Source organism: Penicillium crustosum (assembly GCF_028827405.1).
Source record: "Penicillium crustosum strain IBT 35664 chromosome Unknown utg000005l_segment0_segment0, whole genome shotgun sequence".
In the NCBI taxonomy this organism is placed as follows: domain Eukaryota; kingdom Fungi; phylum Ascomycota; class Eurotiomycetes; order Eurotiales; family Aspergillaceae; genus Penicillium; species Penicillium crustosum.
In genome coordinates, this window is record NW_026623126.1 from 3,239,140 (window position 1) to 3,256,087 (window position 16,948).

A 16,948-nucleotide genomic window follows, 5' to 3' on the forward strand; every position below is an offset into this window, starting at 1 on the left:
ATCCACCCCCAAAGGATGATCGGCATTTACGACATTTACGACACTCCAGATGCTGCTTTCGTAGGGGTAATCTCTCGGGCCCACGCGAAAGAGAGATCATAATAGATCAGCATGGCAATCAGGGGGGGGATAACCCCAGGAATCTGGCGTCATCGATGACGAAGTTCATTCGGGATCAGCAGTTGACGGACGCAGCTACAGAGGATTCATCTCGGTTCTGCGAGGCCTTGCAGGGGTTGGAAAATGACTGGGAAATGAGAATCGGGTCATCCGAGGGGGATTCCCGACAGAGCGGATGTATTGTGTTCGGTGATGGAAAGTTCCAAGCTCCAAGCTCACGTAGTTGCAAAATCCAGTCAGCGATATCTCTCAAAACTCGTCATTACCGACGATTCCCCTCCGCCCTTTCAGCCTCAAGTCGCTCCGCACGTTTAAGCCGTCTCAATAGCTCGATGTATTCCGTCACGCGTTTCTCTTGCCAGATACAACCACCCAGAGTCATGGCCGCAACCTGGATGAAGACCTTGAACTGCGGCGTTAGACCGCGGTAGACACGCGACCCGGGGGATATCCAGCTTGAGAAACCCTCCAGGGGCCGGTGGAATAGTCGTGAACGGAGATAGTCGCGGGAGAAGATGGACGGGCGTGGACGGGGTTGTGTCGCGGGATACGCGGGCGGACTTGGTGCGGAGAAGACGAAGGGGTGGGGCAGGGCAAGAATCATATGGGCCAAGATGGACACGGAGCCAAACTTGACAAGATTAGCGATTGCATTAGGGTTTGGATTGGAGGTCCGGTGCTTACCCGGAACACGCCGGTCATGAAGCCTTGAGCGGCTATCGAGGTGATTTCCTCCGGGGGTGCAACATCGCTCCTGTGGTCGTGTGGTGTTGGCATTCTGGTATATATATGTGCAGTCGCAAGTACTGGTGAACGAGAGGGGCCAGTTTGGCTTTGGTAAGAAATTGAGATGGATGGCGGTTCTTATCGAGGCCCGAGTTCGGCGAAACGATAAACAAAGTAAAGACACAAGAAGATGTCTGTTTCAGACCTCAATGGGAAATATAAAAGACAATATCAAATATCAAAGATGTGAAGGATGTCAAGAATAAAAGCCTGGACCAGCCAGTGTCTTAAAACCTGCTAACCCTAAGTCTGAAGTATACATTTCCAAGGTTATCATCTCCATACAAAAGTACGGATCAATGATTCTCCAGCGGACGAGTCAGACAAAAAAGAACTCCGATTATCAACCATCTACTCCATACAAAACACCGACTCAATTACATTTGTCAATTCGACCTACACCAAACCCCCAAATACACCATGTCTCTCGCCGCACGTACAGCGACCATCTCCCGGGCGACCAACGAGACCAAAATCCAAATCTCTCTCTCCCTCGACGGCGGCGTCCTCCCACCCTACGAACCCTCAACCCACTTCCCCGCCCCAACAGACCCCAAAGAAGCCGAAGCCTCCAAGAAAGGCATTGTGCCACCCAAGGAAGCCAGCCATGCGACCCAATTCACACCTACCCAGCAAATCACCATCAGCACCGGTATCGGATTCCTCGACCACATGCTGCATGCGCTCGCCAAGCACGGCGGGATGAGTCTTGCGGTTCGCGCGAAGGGTGATTTGTACAGTGAGTTCCCCTGCACACTACACATGGAATAACTCCATAAGCCCTACAATATGGGGAATACCAAAGCCCTACAATATAAAATACAAATACTAACCCAAACCAGTTGACGACCACCACACAACAGAAGACACCTTCCTCGCCCTCGGCGAAGCCTTCACACAAGCCCTAGGCGCACGACAATCGCTAGAGCGCTTCGGTCGCGGTGATGCGCCCCTTGACGAGGCCCTCTCATGGGCCGTGATTGACCTGTCCAGCCGACCCTGGGCTGTTATCAACCTCGGTTTCAAACGCGAGAAGATCGGCGATTTGAGCACTGAGATGATCACGCATGGATTGCAGAGCTTTGCGCAGGCTGCGGGTGTTACGTTGCATGTTGGTTGCACTTATGGTGATAATGACCACCACCGTGCGGAGAGTGCGTTTAAGGCGCTTGCCGTTGCTATTCGCAATGCTTGTAAGCGGAGGGTTGCGGGCGATGTTGGTGCTGGGGATGTTGTTAGCACTAAGGGTGTTTTGTAAGGGGTTTGGATATAAACTATAAAAGCTATAAAAGTGTTATGAATTGAGATGAGATGGATATATGGAGTGGAGTATAAAGTGGTGGTTTACTTATTCCATTAGTATTATTACCCATTATAGAGCGGTGCAGTCGTATGGCTGGCTATGAAATGAAAAATGAGATGTAATGAGATTCGGGGTTTAAAACAAAACTTCATTTTGATTGTAATACTATAATCCTATTCCCATAATCCATCAATCATCAATATCAAATATAAAATATCAAGTAACCAACCTGGCAAGCAGCAAAACCAACACAAACATCGAATGAAGAACCAGCTTCGAGAACACAGCAAGCCAAACCAAACAAAAACAATAATCATAACCCCAAATCCCAAATCCCAAACCCCAAAACCATTCCATCAACAATTTAAAATCTAAACACCAATAGCCTTAACAGCCCTCTCCCAATAAACCTTCCTCTCATCCGTAACAGAAGTACCCACACAATCCGAGATAAACCTCTGCCAACCAGTCTCCGACCCATCAGCAAGGGCACTCCGCACCTCCTTCGAGCACTGCGTAGTAAGGAACCAAGCCCCAGACCCAAAGTCCGTCGCACCGTCGCTACGCAGGAGATCAAGCAGATCTGCAGGGCTGTTACTGACAGCAGGGAGTTTATCTTTCAGGTCAGGCAGGGAAGAAGCGTATTTTTTGTTGAAGGATGGGGATTGCATGTTTCGTGCTGGGAGGATAAATATTGTTAGTATTATGTATGTGGATGTTGTAGGGAAGAGTTCGGGTTGGGTTGGGGCAAATGGACTGGGTCCCCGGTAAGAGTTGAGTTGAGTTACGTACTGCCCTGCCCAGCGACGCCGGGGAAATGGTTCTTGTTATATTTGAAATCACCGCTTTCAAATGCCATCAGACTGATGATTGCAGCTTGCTCTGCTTTCGAGGTGACTTGGTATGTATCGAAAGATTGGGAGGTGAATTTTGCTGCTTGTTTTGCTGTTGCGCATTCGCCTTCTGCTGGGGCGTCTGTGCAGGAATTGGAGGTAGGGGCGATGGTGAGGATTTGAGATTCTGTTAGGGTTGTGTCGCGGGCGAAGAGGAATGGGAGGGGTGATGCGGTTGTTTGGATTGTGAGGGTTAGGGTTAGGGAGAGTAGGAGGGAGAGGAGGTGCATTTTGGTGAGTTTGGATCGAGGTAGAGGGGATAGGATGGATGTATGATAAGTCAATGGGTAACTATGTATATCATGTAGGAATCAAGAGTTGAAAGTCCAAGTCCAAGTGTGAGTAGATCGTTGTTATAGATGGATAGTATAGAAAATGATCTTGGTGTTGTACTGGGAGCAAAGAGCGGCATGGCAGGTCATTTATAAGTCCTTGAACATGTCTGTCAGACGAGGAGGGGACATAAATGAAGGGCTTGCATTGCCCAAGGCAGCTGGGACATACAAAGGGGAGGCGGAGGTAAGATACCCCCGTTAGTATGTACATTGTAGGCTAGACGCGGAGAATGCTAGTGAAGTATGTGGTGGCCAATATTAAGGAAGAACGCCAAATGAGGCATTTAGTTCAAACAAAAGCACATGCTACGTAGTATACTATTTTTTAATAAGACCAAAGCCGTAGACTTGATAGGACAAGTCGGAAAGCTTGTCGATGTGGTGATGCAAGGCACGGTGTTATCATTGGAGAAATTAGGGTTTCAGGATTGGTGTTTGGGGTTTGTATCAGATTCCTAGGGGTTTTTGAGACACAGTTACACAACTACTAATATGATTCAGATTCGGTATACGGAGTACTTTGTAATGAACTTTGTAATGAATTTTATTGTCATAGTCGAAAGACCGTTGTTAATTCATAATTCTCCTCGGAGATATCTGATCCGAGTGCATAAAACCGAGTGCATAAAAACATCTCCATATCATTTCACTGTCTCCCGAGAAGTGAAATCTAACTTGTTTACAAATCAATAGAGAAAAATAATAATAAAAAAAAGGGGGGGAACAGTGAAACAGAACTAAGACACAAACACTGGGAGTGTCTGCGCACATGTCCAATAGCAAACCCAATTGCTCCAGGTGAACATACAATCCTGGATCCTGTCACAGGATTGAGACACCATGCATAATGCGCTCCTAAACACAGAAAGAAAGAGCAAAAGTTGTACAATAAATGCTGATGCAGAGATCATGTCCGAGGCCGTATCGTTACAGACAAATACACAAGCTGTAAAATGGCGAAGTTGTGAGTCGAGAAGTCAATCTCTAGATCTCTAATCATCGCGACGTCCGAGTTCATACGAGGTCTCTGTGACCCCGCCTGCCTCTTCGTCTTCTTTAAAGCTGACGCGTCGCAGGATTGTCGGGACGGAGAGTCGCGAGCGTCGTGTTGGCGATGTGGAAAGTCGCGACGGGTTGATGAAGTTAGGCAATTTAGTGTAGCGGTAGCGGTACTTCGCTCCCAGGAGCATAACACGTCCATAGCTCCACCAGAGGCAGAATCCAACGACTCCGGCGAGGAGGAAGCCGCAGACTGTGAGGAAGACCCAATGTTGACCCATCTGCGAGATATATTAGCATTATTCGGGATATTCAATGCCCAAATTTTGTCACTTACCCAGAAGATCAAGTGCGCGTCCTTGCCGTGCCAGCTGTTACCCCGGTGGTGGGTGAAGAAGCTCCAAGAGAACTTGTTGTACTCGTCCTGCATGAGAATGCGCACGCGCCCAGCCTCACTGGGACCATCGCGCATATACTCTTTCCAGATGACGGACAGGAACAGCGGTCCGGTCGAGTACATGACGGTGATATATGGGAGGAGCCAGTGGCGGTCGTACTGTTGCAGCACTTCGATCGTACGGAGGAAGAATGGGTGCTGTGGTACTGAGCCCATAGCGTCATTGGAGATACCGGTGGGTGCGGTACGGCGTACCCAGGCGGGATAAGCTAGGAGGGGATCCAAGCGACGGTTGCAGCCCTAATTGATATTAGAAATGAGCTATCATAGTCTCTCGAAGGATATACTCACATCGTCGAGATCAATGTATGTTCCACCGAAGTGCGCGAGAACGAAGTATCGAATAGAGTCCGCGCGTTGAATGGGGTAACTGTAACCATCGAATGTGTCCAAGAACCAAGGGTATTCGGCGGCGATAAAGTCTCGCGATTTCTCATTTGTCCATAGCTAACGACACATGTTAGAAGCCTTGAATTAAACAGATCGGGTTGGGGCCATGGAAGTACAATGTATTCATAATCCGGGTGCAGGTCAATGCAACTCTGCTGAGCTTCAGCCCAGACCTCTGGAATGGTCTCATTCTTGTATGTTTGGTGAATGATCTTCGGAATGATCTGGGGTCGTTGCTCGATCAGGCTCGAATTTGGCGAGGGTAGTTCCGCACGGTGTATAGCGTCGGCAGCAGCATCTTCAACTAGTAGCGCCAGAAGTGTCGAGACACTGCGGACGAGCAATGAGAGAATGATGAGGTTGACGAGGAGGAAGATCAAAAGACCGCGCCGCATGATGAAGGCGAAGGCGACAGAGACAAAGGATTCGATAGGAGAGCGCGACCAATTGAACCCCAACTATTCGTTTTATGTCGTAAAAAGTCGTGTTAAGAGTGTTCAGACCCTTAGGCCGTTTGATATGTAGTCAAAGCTGTACGAAAATGCGGTCATAAGAATCTGGTAATGATAAAAAGGAACGAGAAAAGAGTATTTTAAAAAAGGGGAGACTATTTGACGATAATAAGGAGTGACGGGAGTGGGGAGACTAAAGCTAAAGAAGGAAAGGAGAGGCCTCGGGGGAGCGTTTATTCTGAGGCAAAAAAATTTAAATTAAAAAAAAGAAAAAGAGGGAAGGTGACGAAGGGGAAAAGTCAAGAGAATACGACAGCCTTGGGGGCAAGGGAAAAAAGGTTGAGCACATTTTACAATGGAGGCTGAGCACGCTGAGCACCAGGAGAGGGGTGGCTGTGGTTCCAAGATTAGACTGACCTGATCATCTTCTGATTGGTGCATTCACGGTGGGGCGACAAAGGGGAATTTTTTAACCTTTTCCTTTTTTTTTTCAATGGAAATGCCAATCTGGTATGGATTTAGTGGTGAATATTGGCTTAAATGCAGCACTACTTAGATCGCATCTTGAATTATTATCCATATAATATAATAGAAACTACATCCATAGCCATTGGAACTATCTATAAAGGTATAATTCTCAACGTCGCTAAAATAATCTAAGTTCGGCGCAAGGACTCGTCATCGTATTGTAAAGATACACCCGTGGGGAAAAATCCCCACGCCAACGTGAGAACGGTGTATTGAACTAATCCTATTTAGGTATGTACTGTACCGTACCTTTCTTGACCTCGGGAGGCTAGTGGTAGTTTGCATCTACTAGTTCCGAGGTCTATGACCTAGGTTGGACTGGTTGGATAACGGAGCACGAAATGTTTAACTATAATGATACTATTTTACATACAACATATTCAGTGTTCAGTGCTTTTTTTTTTATATATTTACAATGTACATTGTGTCAGTTGTACATGTATTTTCACCACTGCCCCGATTGTGGCGTGAATTGCACACGTAGGCCTTTGATAAGAACAATTTAGTGTATGACACTATAAGTGACAGAGTATAATTTATATGAATCCAATCCCACGCGTAAAAACAAAGAACCAAGCCTTGGACCTCTTGGCCACAGACTCGGCCAAGGTTATTGCCAGCACGAGAGGTAGGAATTAGCACCGATTTGCCAAGTGAACCGCCACTGTGTGCCACATACCTGGAGCGTGCACGGTGCAATTCGAGGTCCCCATCACCCCCATTATTGAATTGGCCTGGATTATCGTATTCGTACCTCGGTATTCGAATATTGTGCTCCGTATTTTGCTGGTGGATACAGTTGTACATACTCCGGTGTATAGAATGGATATGGAAAAGTGCAATTGGAATATTTCCAACCAATGAAACCCTTGGATTAATTTTATCTCAATGCACAAGTGGGATTCAACCATGGCAGATGGTACATAACCCATTTCCATGGGAACTATCCCCACTAGACCCCCTCCATTGACCTGGTACAAAGAAGGTCCCTCTCAGAGAACCCACCAATAACCCACGGTTCACCACGTTCCAAGGTTGTATCTCGATTCCCTTTTTAACTCTGTTGCCTATCACTCGTCATATACCAGCTTCTCCGGGTTTCCATTTTAAGATGTGACGTGGGTGATTCCTTGATTTCTTTTATGTTCTCCATACGGAGTACATACTAGCTCACTTCTAATCCCCGTGAAAGTACAAGCATTGCGAAGATCGCCGTGCCATGTTTTACTAGCGGGGTGTGGGCGCTAACGGTGAATTACTCCTTTAGTACAAAATCTGATATTAATTCGCATTGCGCGCCATATATGTCCATACTCTATTACTATCTACCTAACTCCAGATGCGTTGGTTCTCAAGGTGAGACATGCGTAGCAACTACGGAGTATACATGTACCATACAGCCATCTTCCGAGAAACTCGCAACTATTGCTTAGCTAGGCAGGTAGTTCCCGGGCCCTTAATTAAAAGCGCTGCATATCACCATATTGGTTTGTACTGAAATATGGGGCCAAACACTGGGATGCATGCACGGGGCGCTGGGCGCCCTAAATTGTACGACGTACGATTTGCCATTATCTTGTTGCCTCGTGCCAGATTTAATCTGACGTCCTCTACTCCGTAGATCCTCTTACAGCAGCCTTTCTAACAATAGAGTACTCTACATAATGTGAGATGACTAGGCTGACTACATACAAAAATAATTTGTGCAGGAGGCTTAGCTATGTATAACCTTTGAGGTACGGAGTACATTGTATTATGCTGCCTATCTGTTGGGACTGCCTATGCATATGCAAGATCGAGAACAGCCCTGTACTTAACTTGGCATGTCCAAACACAGTATCATCATGCGCCTCCCTGTGTTCTGTAAGGTATTTTGATAGTGGCTGGTAATGCATGCGATCACACGGGGTTGATTTACTTTATATTACTTTAACACATGTGAACGCAAACAAACAGGGGTTGATGCATTTGAGTTTATTACTTCGAAAGATAGAGCGAAGTCAAACGCTCAGACAAGGTTGGGGTTGAAGGTCATAGCGTTTGATACATGTCGTCATCTTAAGGTCTACGTCTGCATGCAGCTCTAATTGGTATAACAGTAAAAAGAAAATAATAATTCGGGTATCTATGGCTATTCCAATGTAAAAATGTATGCACGCTCCTGTAAACACAAACGAAACCAAAGTCCTAATCCTTGCTTCTTTTAGATCGATCACATGGAGACTATGCCAAGGGGCAACATCACACATCATCAGATAAAAGGGAGCTGCTCCGGACAGATCCCTCGCTAGTCTCCGTCATACCACTTTTGATACAGCTCTAATGTGGCCTGTTTCACTTCTCACCCAGTATCTCGTGCAAAACTCGCCAAATGATGTCGAATGCTCTCATCCGGCGTGGTGTAGATGAAAAGCGCCAAAATACTCGCTGGCGTCCAGCTGTGCCCCTCTCCTGCATGGCTCACAGTTTTGATATCAATGGCTCAAAGCTAGCCTTGAGCAGAGATCAAGGCCAGAATTGGACCCATTGCACCATAGGCTCTACTTATACCAGCGAGATCTGTCTTTCAAATGCAGTCTAGTTTCAATTTCCGTTCGATGCCACAAGGAACCTCGATATTCCATTCCGGAAAAGCGACACTTGATCAATAAAAAAGAGTATGGCTCATCGAACCTCAGGCGCCGCCGCAGCCGCAAACTCGCGGTTCACAGCCGTACCCGTCGTACGCTCGCTTGGCCCAGGCGCAGGCTCAAACAGACGGACCCACCAACGAGGGGGGTCAAATGGACGGTGGCCATCATGCAGGGGCGGGTAAACATCGTTGAAGAAGTACCAGATATGACCGACAACAACGCCGAGCATTTCATCCTTCGGCACAATCTTATGCACAATCACACTGAATCCCATCAGCACCCAGGGTAGGTAGGGAGCGGTGAAGACCAGCAGCCCCAACAAACTGAGCCGGGTGTCTGGGTTGCGCCGGGCCCAGATATAGACCAGGCTGGATGAAAGCGCGCTTCCCAGGAAGGGTATTGAGAGGAAAGGTGAGATGATGAGGAGAGACGTCATGGCGTAGAAAATCAACCATGCGAAGTGGGCCGGGGAGCGGCCGGATGTTTCCTCCAGAAGACGGGAGTAGCGCTGCAGGAAGAAGACATGGAATAATAAGTCGAGATTGAGGGGCCCGAAATAGAGGAATGTCGTGAGGAGTCGCCAATACTGCGATTTAACGTAGACAGAGCGGAAGCTGTAGAACAGCTGGAATGGGGTCACGATGTGGCACTGCACCAAGACTGATGTTGCGACGGTTGCTACAGTCCACCACCGGGTGACCGGTGGCATCTCATAGAACCATTGTTCGAGGGGAAACTGGCCTGGTTGCCCATTGTTCTCCCAGAGAGCGGCCATTATGTGGGGGGGTGTTGTAACTTCTAATGGGGACGGGGGAATCAGAGAGAAGCGGAAGTGGGATGATCAGCATGAGCACTGAAAGCTCTCCAAAGTGCCTCCGGGGTATATTCAACGTATGACGGAGATAAGACCAGGTAGGCCAGTTTATCGTCACGTGTACCGACACGAGACGCGTGTTTACGTGAGAATCACGGGGGCTGGGACACTAAGGCCCGAATAGTTCATATTGACAGCTTGCCCAGCCTTCCCTTCGCAACAAAGGACTGTCCAATTATTAGCAGATAGGATTTTTAATCCCAATCCCTTCGCTTGAATCTCGTGTGCAAGCTTAAATCCCCTCGATACTCGGACACGGTTCCTGCAAGGGACAATCTCTCGACACAAACGCGGCAATTTGCAGGACACTGGTTGCTAGGCGATAAACCTCCCAATTGATCGCTTTCCAAGACCCCACTACCCCAAAAAAAAAAAACCACAAGCGTTCCTCCTTTACCATAATGCCGCCTAAAATGGCCCGAAAGACAGCACCGGGAAGCGCACAAAAAGGCAAAGTGCGCAAGACAACCGCGGGCGGAGATGGAACACCAACCAAAGCACATAAAACGAAGGGAGGAAAGCAATTAACAGTCGCAAAGACCAACACCAACGTCCAACGTACGTTCTACCTTCTTCCTACCACCACCACAATAAGCGCCTTAGACAACTCTACATGCGCAATTCCTATTCAACCCCCCATTCTAACAATCCCCTAGCCGGAGATCCAACCCCCACAGGCCGCCGACGCCGCTACAAGCCCGGCACCGTCGCATTGAAAGAGATTCGCCGCTACCAACGCTCCTACGACCTCCTCATCGCCAAACTACCATTCGCACGCTTAGTACGTGAAGTAGCACTCGACCTCCTCCCCGCGGACGTCGGCGCCGAGTTGCGCTGGCAGTCGCATGCTATCCAAGCTCTGCAAGAAGCCGCCGAGGCTTTCCTTGTTCATCTATTCGAGGATACGAATCTCTGCGCGCTGCACGCGAAGCGCGTTACTATTATGCAGAAGGATATCCAACTTGCGCGGAGAATTCGCGGTGTTTGGGCTGGACTTGGTTGAGCTGTTTTGTTATTGGGCGTTTCGATTTTTGCGGCTTTAATATTAATTTCGCGGTATGGGGTGGTTTCTTCTTCATCCGTGGGTGGATGAGGAGAGATGCATCGGCGGACATTGCTGGCGTATTGTGGGTATGGAGTTGGCTTTTTTTTCGATGTTTTATCCAGCGAAAGCTGGTGAAGCCTGTGTCTGTGGACTGCAGGCTGGTTTATACCATAGTGTTTGTACATTACGCATGGATGTCGGGTGTTCATGTTCTTTTTTATAGGGAGCGAAGCAATTCATGATCTTCCTAGGGTGGTGTGATAGACACGCCCTAAGCTGAATTATATCAGTTTTCAAGTCAACGATTCCTACGTATCACTGGGTAAACCTCTGTGCTCAGGGCATCGGAAAGGTATTTCTTAATTCGCCAATAACACCATTCACTGGCTTGCATCCATAAAATATCAAACGCCTTCCCTAGTAGCCATCAAATGGTATCGTAAACGAGCGCCTCCCTAAGAACAGTTCTGGAACAAACGCCAAAGGGAAAGACGTTAAAAAAAGAAAACAAAACAAAAAGGTGTATCATGTTTATAGCAATAGACAAAACCCAATCATGCCGAACGTCTCAGACGGGGCGGAAGACCCGAGACCAAGCGTTGGCCTTCCTCGCGGACGCTCTGCGCTTCTTCGCCCTTGCCCTGTCGCTCGAGAGTCTCAGCCAGCATGTCATCAGTGACACTCGCCCACATACGGTCATTAGCTCGTTTAGCCATTGCACGGCCGGCCCGAGCGCTTTTCTCGGCTTGCTCGCCGACCACGCCACGGAAGTATTTCCAGCTCATGAATGTTAGGGTCATGCAGGTGATTTGGCTGTTGCTGATTGCGGTGGCGGACTGCAGGGCTTGCTGGAGATACTGTTTTGTTTGAATGGTTGACTCGGAGTGAACGGTTGCACAGACTAGGTAGTAGGCAGCTTGTATGTACTTGTTTGGACTGCTTTGGCAGAATGGTTCGAGGGTTGCTAGGACGTCGCTGAGCAGTGAGTGTGACGGGTGACTTGGATCACGGAGGATAAGGACTGTGTTGAGACCGGCGAGAATGCGCGTATCGCGACAGGGATCATTGCGTCCTGTCTTGCTGGTAACAGGGTCTAGTGACAGAATTGGGGATTGGAATATGTCCAGCGCGGCCTTGAGATCGCCAGTTGCTTGTGCGATGGTGCCGGCGGCATATTCCATCAGACATTCGATGGTGTCCGGGAGGTTCGAACCAAGCTCTTGGAAGACTTGTCGAAGGTCATTGAGGGTCTGACTGGCAAGATCCCAATCGGTTCGACCGCAGGCTAGGAAGACTCGTTGGAGGAGAAGGTTGCAGTAAAGGGACTGACGCCACTGAACCCGACGGTTGGCATTGACCATGGATTCTGAAATTTCTTGGGGGGCCTTAAAATTGCCTTGAACCATTCGAATCCCTTCCTCAAGATATTTCTCTGCTTTCCGGCCGTCATATGAGTTCTTGGCACTGAGCGTGATTGAGCTTAAGAAATAGCAAAGCGCATAAAGATCGTGCTGAGGAAGCCAGTTGAAACTTAGTAGCAATGTCCCATTATGAACCTGCAAGATATCACCTGTGTCGATGGATGACGGCCCGGCAGATTTACCGTTGAGAGGGACTGAAAAGGATCCATCGGGACGCCAGTTGCTGTCGCTCAACGTTTCGTCCATCAAAGCCTGCATGACCTTCAGCTTCTGTCCAGACTGGTTGACGTCGTACTCTAGAAGACTGCAGCAGATATCGACCATCTGAATCAAGGTTGTAAGTTGTGGTATATGGCGAAGTTCATCGTTCAGTTGATGACTTCGTGCGGCGGCCACGGCGCGCTGTGCCTGCTCGATAGAATCGGAGTTTGTCGCCTGCTGCAAGTGTGCAAGTGATTCAATAACAGCCGCCATTGCTGAAACAGCCTTATCCCCGTTACGGCTAGCCATGGCCGTGATTTTGTGAAGATGCTGTAACGCTTGCACAGAGTCTTGGTGTGATGGAGATGACAACGAGAGTGATACTCGAAGGAAACGAAATGCGTACTCCCATGCGGCATGACGGTACCTATAGTTATTAGCATGCCGTGATCAAAGAGCGGGGAATGGCACATACGCTTCCACGTCCTGAATCATCCCATCGACCGCTTTCAAGGAAGCTTTGGGGTTACTCTTGTGGAGCATTCGTGCCAAGAGGTGCTGCATGCTGTATTTCAAGTCAAGCATACGATTCTATAACAGTCAGATCAAAACAAATTCGCTATCAAGTTTCGGTTGACTAACTCGTTCACAAAGATCAATCTGCGTCAAGTTAGTGGCTATTTCTGGAAAATAGGAGGGGAACAAATACACACCCCTTTACTCAATGCTGTTTCCGCTTCGATGTCATTGTCTGTTTCCTCGAACAGTGTACGCGCATAGCGAAGTCTAACAAGAGCTTCTTTGCGAGGTTGCAATCGCCAGTTCTATCATATCATTTATTTTAGCATGGGCGTAGAATTTTCTCCAATGGAGCAATTCACCAACCTTCAAGACAGCCTCCAAACAGCCTAATCCGGTAGCAACCAGCTTGTAATATTCCTCGACATCCGTCTCACGAGCGGTCAATGAGGTGGTTGTTCCACGCGCGTGGGCAGCATTTAGATATTCATCAGCTAGGGACAACAGCAGAACTTGATAGTCAACTGGAGGCTTTGTAGACTTGGCAGGTGTGGGCTTCCCATGTTTTTCGACATTTGGCTGACTCGGCTGTCTCTTCTTTTCAATATGCTGTGGTTGAAGTTGCTTCTTCGGGGTTTGTGTATGAATTTTTGCTTGAACGACTGGAGAAGGAGCTGGGATCAAGACTTGCGGAGTGGCATGTGTCACCGGCGATGGTGCAGGTTGGGGTCGTTTCGGCGTCGCAATAGGCGTAGAGGGTTTTTTCTGGGGCTCTACTTTGGGGGAGATCTTTGCTGGTGTGGGTTCGACTTTAATGATAGGGTGTGCTTGCGGTGTATGAATCTTGGGTTTTCCTTGGTTTTGGGTGTTTGGTTTGGGAGTAATCGGAGACGGGACAGGAGCAACATGGACAGGCATGGCTGGCGGAGGAGGTGGCAAAGTAGCCGGTGGTATTTGGGAAGGACTAGCGCTCGGGACGAAAGGCGGCTCGCCATACTGAGGGGAGAGTTGGGTGTATCGGGATCGCGGAGCAGTAGGCAAAGGTTGTTGTACAAACAATTGAGCTGGATTGACAAACTGATGTTGAAGCTGTTCTTGTTGGATTTGAGGCGGAGGCGGAGGTGGGGGGAGGAGGCGGCTGAGGTGGAGGGGGGGATTGTAGTTGAGGGAGAAGTTGTGGTCCTGGCTGTTGTTGCCCTGGCTGTGGCCGTGGTTGGAGAGCCTGTGGTGGTAAATGGAGCGGCTGCTGCGGGGGAGTTTGCGGCGGAGGGCGCGTTTGCTGCTGCCGCTGTTGCTGTTGTTGTGGCTGTGGCTGTGGAGTATATGTCGATGGATATGAATACGGTGTCATGGCCGAAGGATACATTGCTGGCTTGCCATAACTATCGTATGGGGGCGGAGGACCGGCATTATTGTACAGTATCGGCGGGGGGATTTGCCCGTGTTGATACTGCGGCGGCGGTAGATAATGCGGGTATTGGCCTGGACCAGGTGGTGGGAAGCTCATCGCCCCGAGATATGGACGATACTCGTATAAATCGAGTATGAAGTCGAACGCGCGAGATGGTGAGCGTGGATCTTCGTGTCGGTCCGGAGAAACCCAGGGCGGTCAGCTGATAAGGGATGTTGCGATTACGCGACTCTTCTCCATCGAGGTACCTGTATACTACCTGTTATACTTCCTGTCTAGGTTAGTTAGTTAACTAGTTACATATTTACATCTCAACAGTCATGGGAGAGTGGTCTTTGACAGTTTACAATTTTGTTTTAGGCTGTGTTGTCGGCCAATGATGCACTTGGATACGACAACGAAAAATATGTACAAAGGAACTCTTAACAAAGAATCTTAACAAAAGATATCAAATCAAGAGGCACCAAGGTGGCCTTCACTTCTGGTCTGAATGATTAAATTATTTGATAATATTCCTAGATACCTGATGCCAACAAAAGACGAATCTAACACGCTAAAACGACACTCACTATACAAATATATACTGACAAAATTCGTAAACGAGAGAAGAAATGAGCCCCAATTGATCCGCCAATTCCTTATGATCTCGCCAAAGCCCCTGAGGCCTCTCTTGCAGCTGAACAAATCCGTTAAACCAAGTTGATGTATGTGTAAAGTTGGTTGATGGGTGAGTTACCTATCCCAGAATCGATAATTTCCTGTTCTATACTTGGTGCGAATGAGAGCGCTGGATGTTCGCGCACTGTCCAAGGACACAACTCGTTGCAGTTTTCAACACTGACTGAAGGTTCGGCTGGATGAATCCTTTGTGCCCCCCAAGCCGGATCAGGAGCTGGACCCGTCCCTCCAAGGTTTCTTTGAGTCCAGAATGAATATGTCGCTTTGCCGGATTTTTCATAGTGGAATGGTGATTTCCGTGGACATGTCAACGTTGTGTCACAAGCACTGCAGACTGATATACGCTTGCAAGACGAGCAGAAAGAGTCGAAGAGGCGACATATAGTGGTTTGGTGGACGCTTGAGAGCCACAGGTCGACTGATCGATGTGCACACCCAAAGCGTGGTGTCATATAATCTTCCTTGCCAACTTGACCCGACTCCGTGGTGAGTTCATATTCCGTGCGGACAACTAACTGATTGTCGGCATTGATTTCTGGGAATAGAGATGTCTTCAGTTCGGTTGGGCCATACTGCTCGGTGCATGTATGCCAGCGGTAGCGGTCCTCAACGGCGTTCCCGAAGTTTAATTTCAGTGGTTGCAGTGCCACCTGCCGCACTCGAACATGGTCCGCGAGATCGAGTTTATCGCGGAAAGTTAATTTCTTGCATGGGCATAGGTCGACGACTCCTGCTAAATCTCCAACATTACACGTTCGATTCTCTGGTTTCCGCCTCAGCTCTCTGGATGAGAATGCGGCTCTAGGGTGGAGTTTCAAACACTTGGAGCATAGTTTCCAGCGGGAGTTTTCCAACAAGTTGAGGAATGACCATCGGGGAGTGACAAAGTTGTGTCCATTGCGGTAATGGTGGAATAGCGGGGCAAAGTCACGACTGAATCGGAGGGATTTCGAGAGCAGGATCTCTCCGGAGATTGCGAACATGCGCTTGTTGGTCAGCGCAAGCGCAGCCTCCGGCAGCACTGTCAGATGGGATATGATCTCCAACAACAGTTCGGTGGGTAGTTCCATTAAGTAGCAACGGCCGAGGCCTTCCTCCTGTTGCTTCTTCGCTCGTTTCGGGGACCAGGCTCTCATTTTGATCATAGTCGTCTTAAACTTCTCTGTGGCACGGTGTAGACGATCGGACATGTCGGACGAGGACTTTCTTATTAAAGTCATGGGTACTTGGATCTTAGGTCGTTTAAAGATGTTTTATGACCAGGCCTCATGAGAGATTTGTGAATTAACAATATGTATAGTGGCGTTTCGACTGTTACTATCATGTTGTAGTAGAGATCAAACGCATCGTGTGACGAACAGTATTGCATCACTTTCAAAAGAAAAAGAGCGAAGGTATGGATCCTTTGACCTTGAAATAGTCTGCTGGAAGATAAAGGTTCCCGGAAACGGACCATGGGACAAGGTCACAAAAAGATGGGTGTTAATGCTATCAGCATTACATATAAAAAGGAGGAGGTACTGATCATTGGTGGCTCAGTCCGTTCTTTGTCTGATGATCCATATGCAGAACACCGGATATTTCAACATTTTAACCCTACATTTATCTTGGTCGATTTACGAAAGACATTGCTATTGTCGGAAGACATGGGGATTTCTCCCTGTGCTTCATGCCGGAAGTGAGTTTAGGGCTTCCGCATGCGGAAATCAGATTGCCGCATTTGGCATCGTATCATCATCACTTCATATTCGGTGGAATGGCCCCGACTTTTCCCAACTGCACCAGATAAGGTGTGCTTCCTGCATCAAATCTGAGCTCAGGCCTTGGATGCGCTATGACATTGTCAACTGACCTCTGGCGTATGACAAAAACGCCCGCAGGTTATCAGGTGTGCCCGTGCAAC

The 16,948-nt window shown here is 48.4% G+C and overlaps 8 protein-coding genes across 8 annotated transcripts; 2 read left to right on the forward strand and 6 right to left on the reverse strand.

The window, feature by feature from the left end:
* Positions 1–382: 382 nt before the first annotated feature.
* On the reverse strand, positions 383–897 carry N7487_011897 (uncharacterized protein; the record flags this gene model as incomplete). The annotated part of the gene is made up of 2 exons (XM_056879627.1): positions 383–751; positions 805–897. 2 exons carry the CDS (start codon positions 895–897, stop codon positions 383–385), a joined length of 462 nt encoding a protein of 153 aa, XP_056724946.1.
* Positions 898–1,326: 429 nt separating this feature from the next.
* On the forward strand, positions 1,327–2,164 carry his3 (imidazoleglycerol-phosphate dehydratase HIS3; the record flags this gene model as incomplete). Its single annotated transcript, XM_056879628.1, has 2 exons — positions 1,327–1,645; positions 1,749–2,164. 2 exons carry the CDS (start codon positions 1,327–1,329, stop codon positions 2,162–2,164), a joined length of 735 nt encoding a protein of 244 aa, XP_056724947.1.
* A 416-nt stretch (positions 2,165–2,580) lies between these two features.
* On the reverse strand, positions 2,581–3,332 carry N7487_011899 (uncharacterized protein; the record flags this gene model as incomplete). Its single annotated transcript, XM_056879629.1, has 2 exons — positions 2,581–2,888; positions 3,002–3,332. The coding sequence occupies 2 exons, from the start codon at positions 3,330–3,332 to the stop codon at positions 2,581–2,583; spliced, it is 639 nt and encodes a 212-aa protein (XP_056724948.1).
* A 1,097-nt stretch (positions 3,333–4,429) lies between these two features.
* N7487_011900 (glycosyltransferase family 32 protein) lies at positions 4,430–5,678 on the reverse strand (the record flags this gene model as incomplete). Its single annotated transcript, XM_056879630.1, has 4 exons — positions 4,430–4,717; positions 4,774–5,133; positions 5,185–5,340; positions 5,400–5,678. The coding sequence occupies 4 exons, from the start codon at positions 5,676–5,678 to the stop codon at positions 4,430–4,432; spliced, it is 1,083 nt and encodes a 360-aa protein (XP_056724949.1).
* Positions 5,679–8,927: 3,249 nt separating this feature from the next.
* derA (putative ER-associated proteolytic system protein Der1) lies at positions 8,928–9,671 on the reverse strand (the record flags this gene model as incomplete). The annotated part of the gene is made up of 1 exon (XM_056879631.1): positions 8,928–9,671. One exon carries the CDS (start codon positions 9,669–9,671, stop codon positions 8,928–8,930), a length of 744 nt encoding a protein of 247 aa, XP_056724950.1.
* Positions 9,672–10,171: 500 nt separating this feature from the next.
* On the forward strand, positions 10,172–10,773 carry N7487_011902 (histone H3 family protein; the record flags this gene model as incomplete). Its single annotated transcript, XM_056879632.1, has 2 exons — positions 10,172–10,328; positions 10,427–10,773. The coding sequence occupies 2 exons, from the start codon at positions 10,172–10,174 to the stop codon at positions 10,771–10,773; spliced, it is 504 nt and encodes a 167-aa protein (XP_056724951.1).
* Positions 10,774–11,369: 596 nt separating this feature from the next.
* On the reverse strand, positions 11,370–14,463 carry N7487_011903 (uncharacterized protein; the record flags this gene model as incomplete). The annotated part of the gene is made up of 6 exons (XM_056879633.1): positions 11,370–12,864; positions 12,913–13,028; positions 13,080–13,097; positions 13,151–13,261; positions 13,323–14,262; positions 14,321–14,463. The coding sequence occupies 6 exons, from the start codon at positions 14,461–14,463 to the stop codon at positions 11,370–11,372; spliced, it is 2,823 nt and encodes a 940-aa protein (XP_056724952.1).
* Positions 14,464–15,056: 593 nt separating this feature from the next.
* On the reverse strand, positions 15,057–16,235 carry N7487_011904 (uncharacterized protein; the record flags this gene model as incomplete). The annotated part of the gene is made up of 1 exon (XM_056879634.1): positions 15,057–16,235. The coding sequence occupies one exon, from the start codon at positions 16,233–16,235 to the stop codon at positions 15,057–15,059; it is 1,179 nt and encodes a 392-aa protein (XP_056724953.1).
* Between the last annotated feature and the right edge of the window lie 713 nt (positions 16,236–16,948).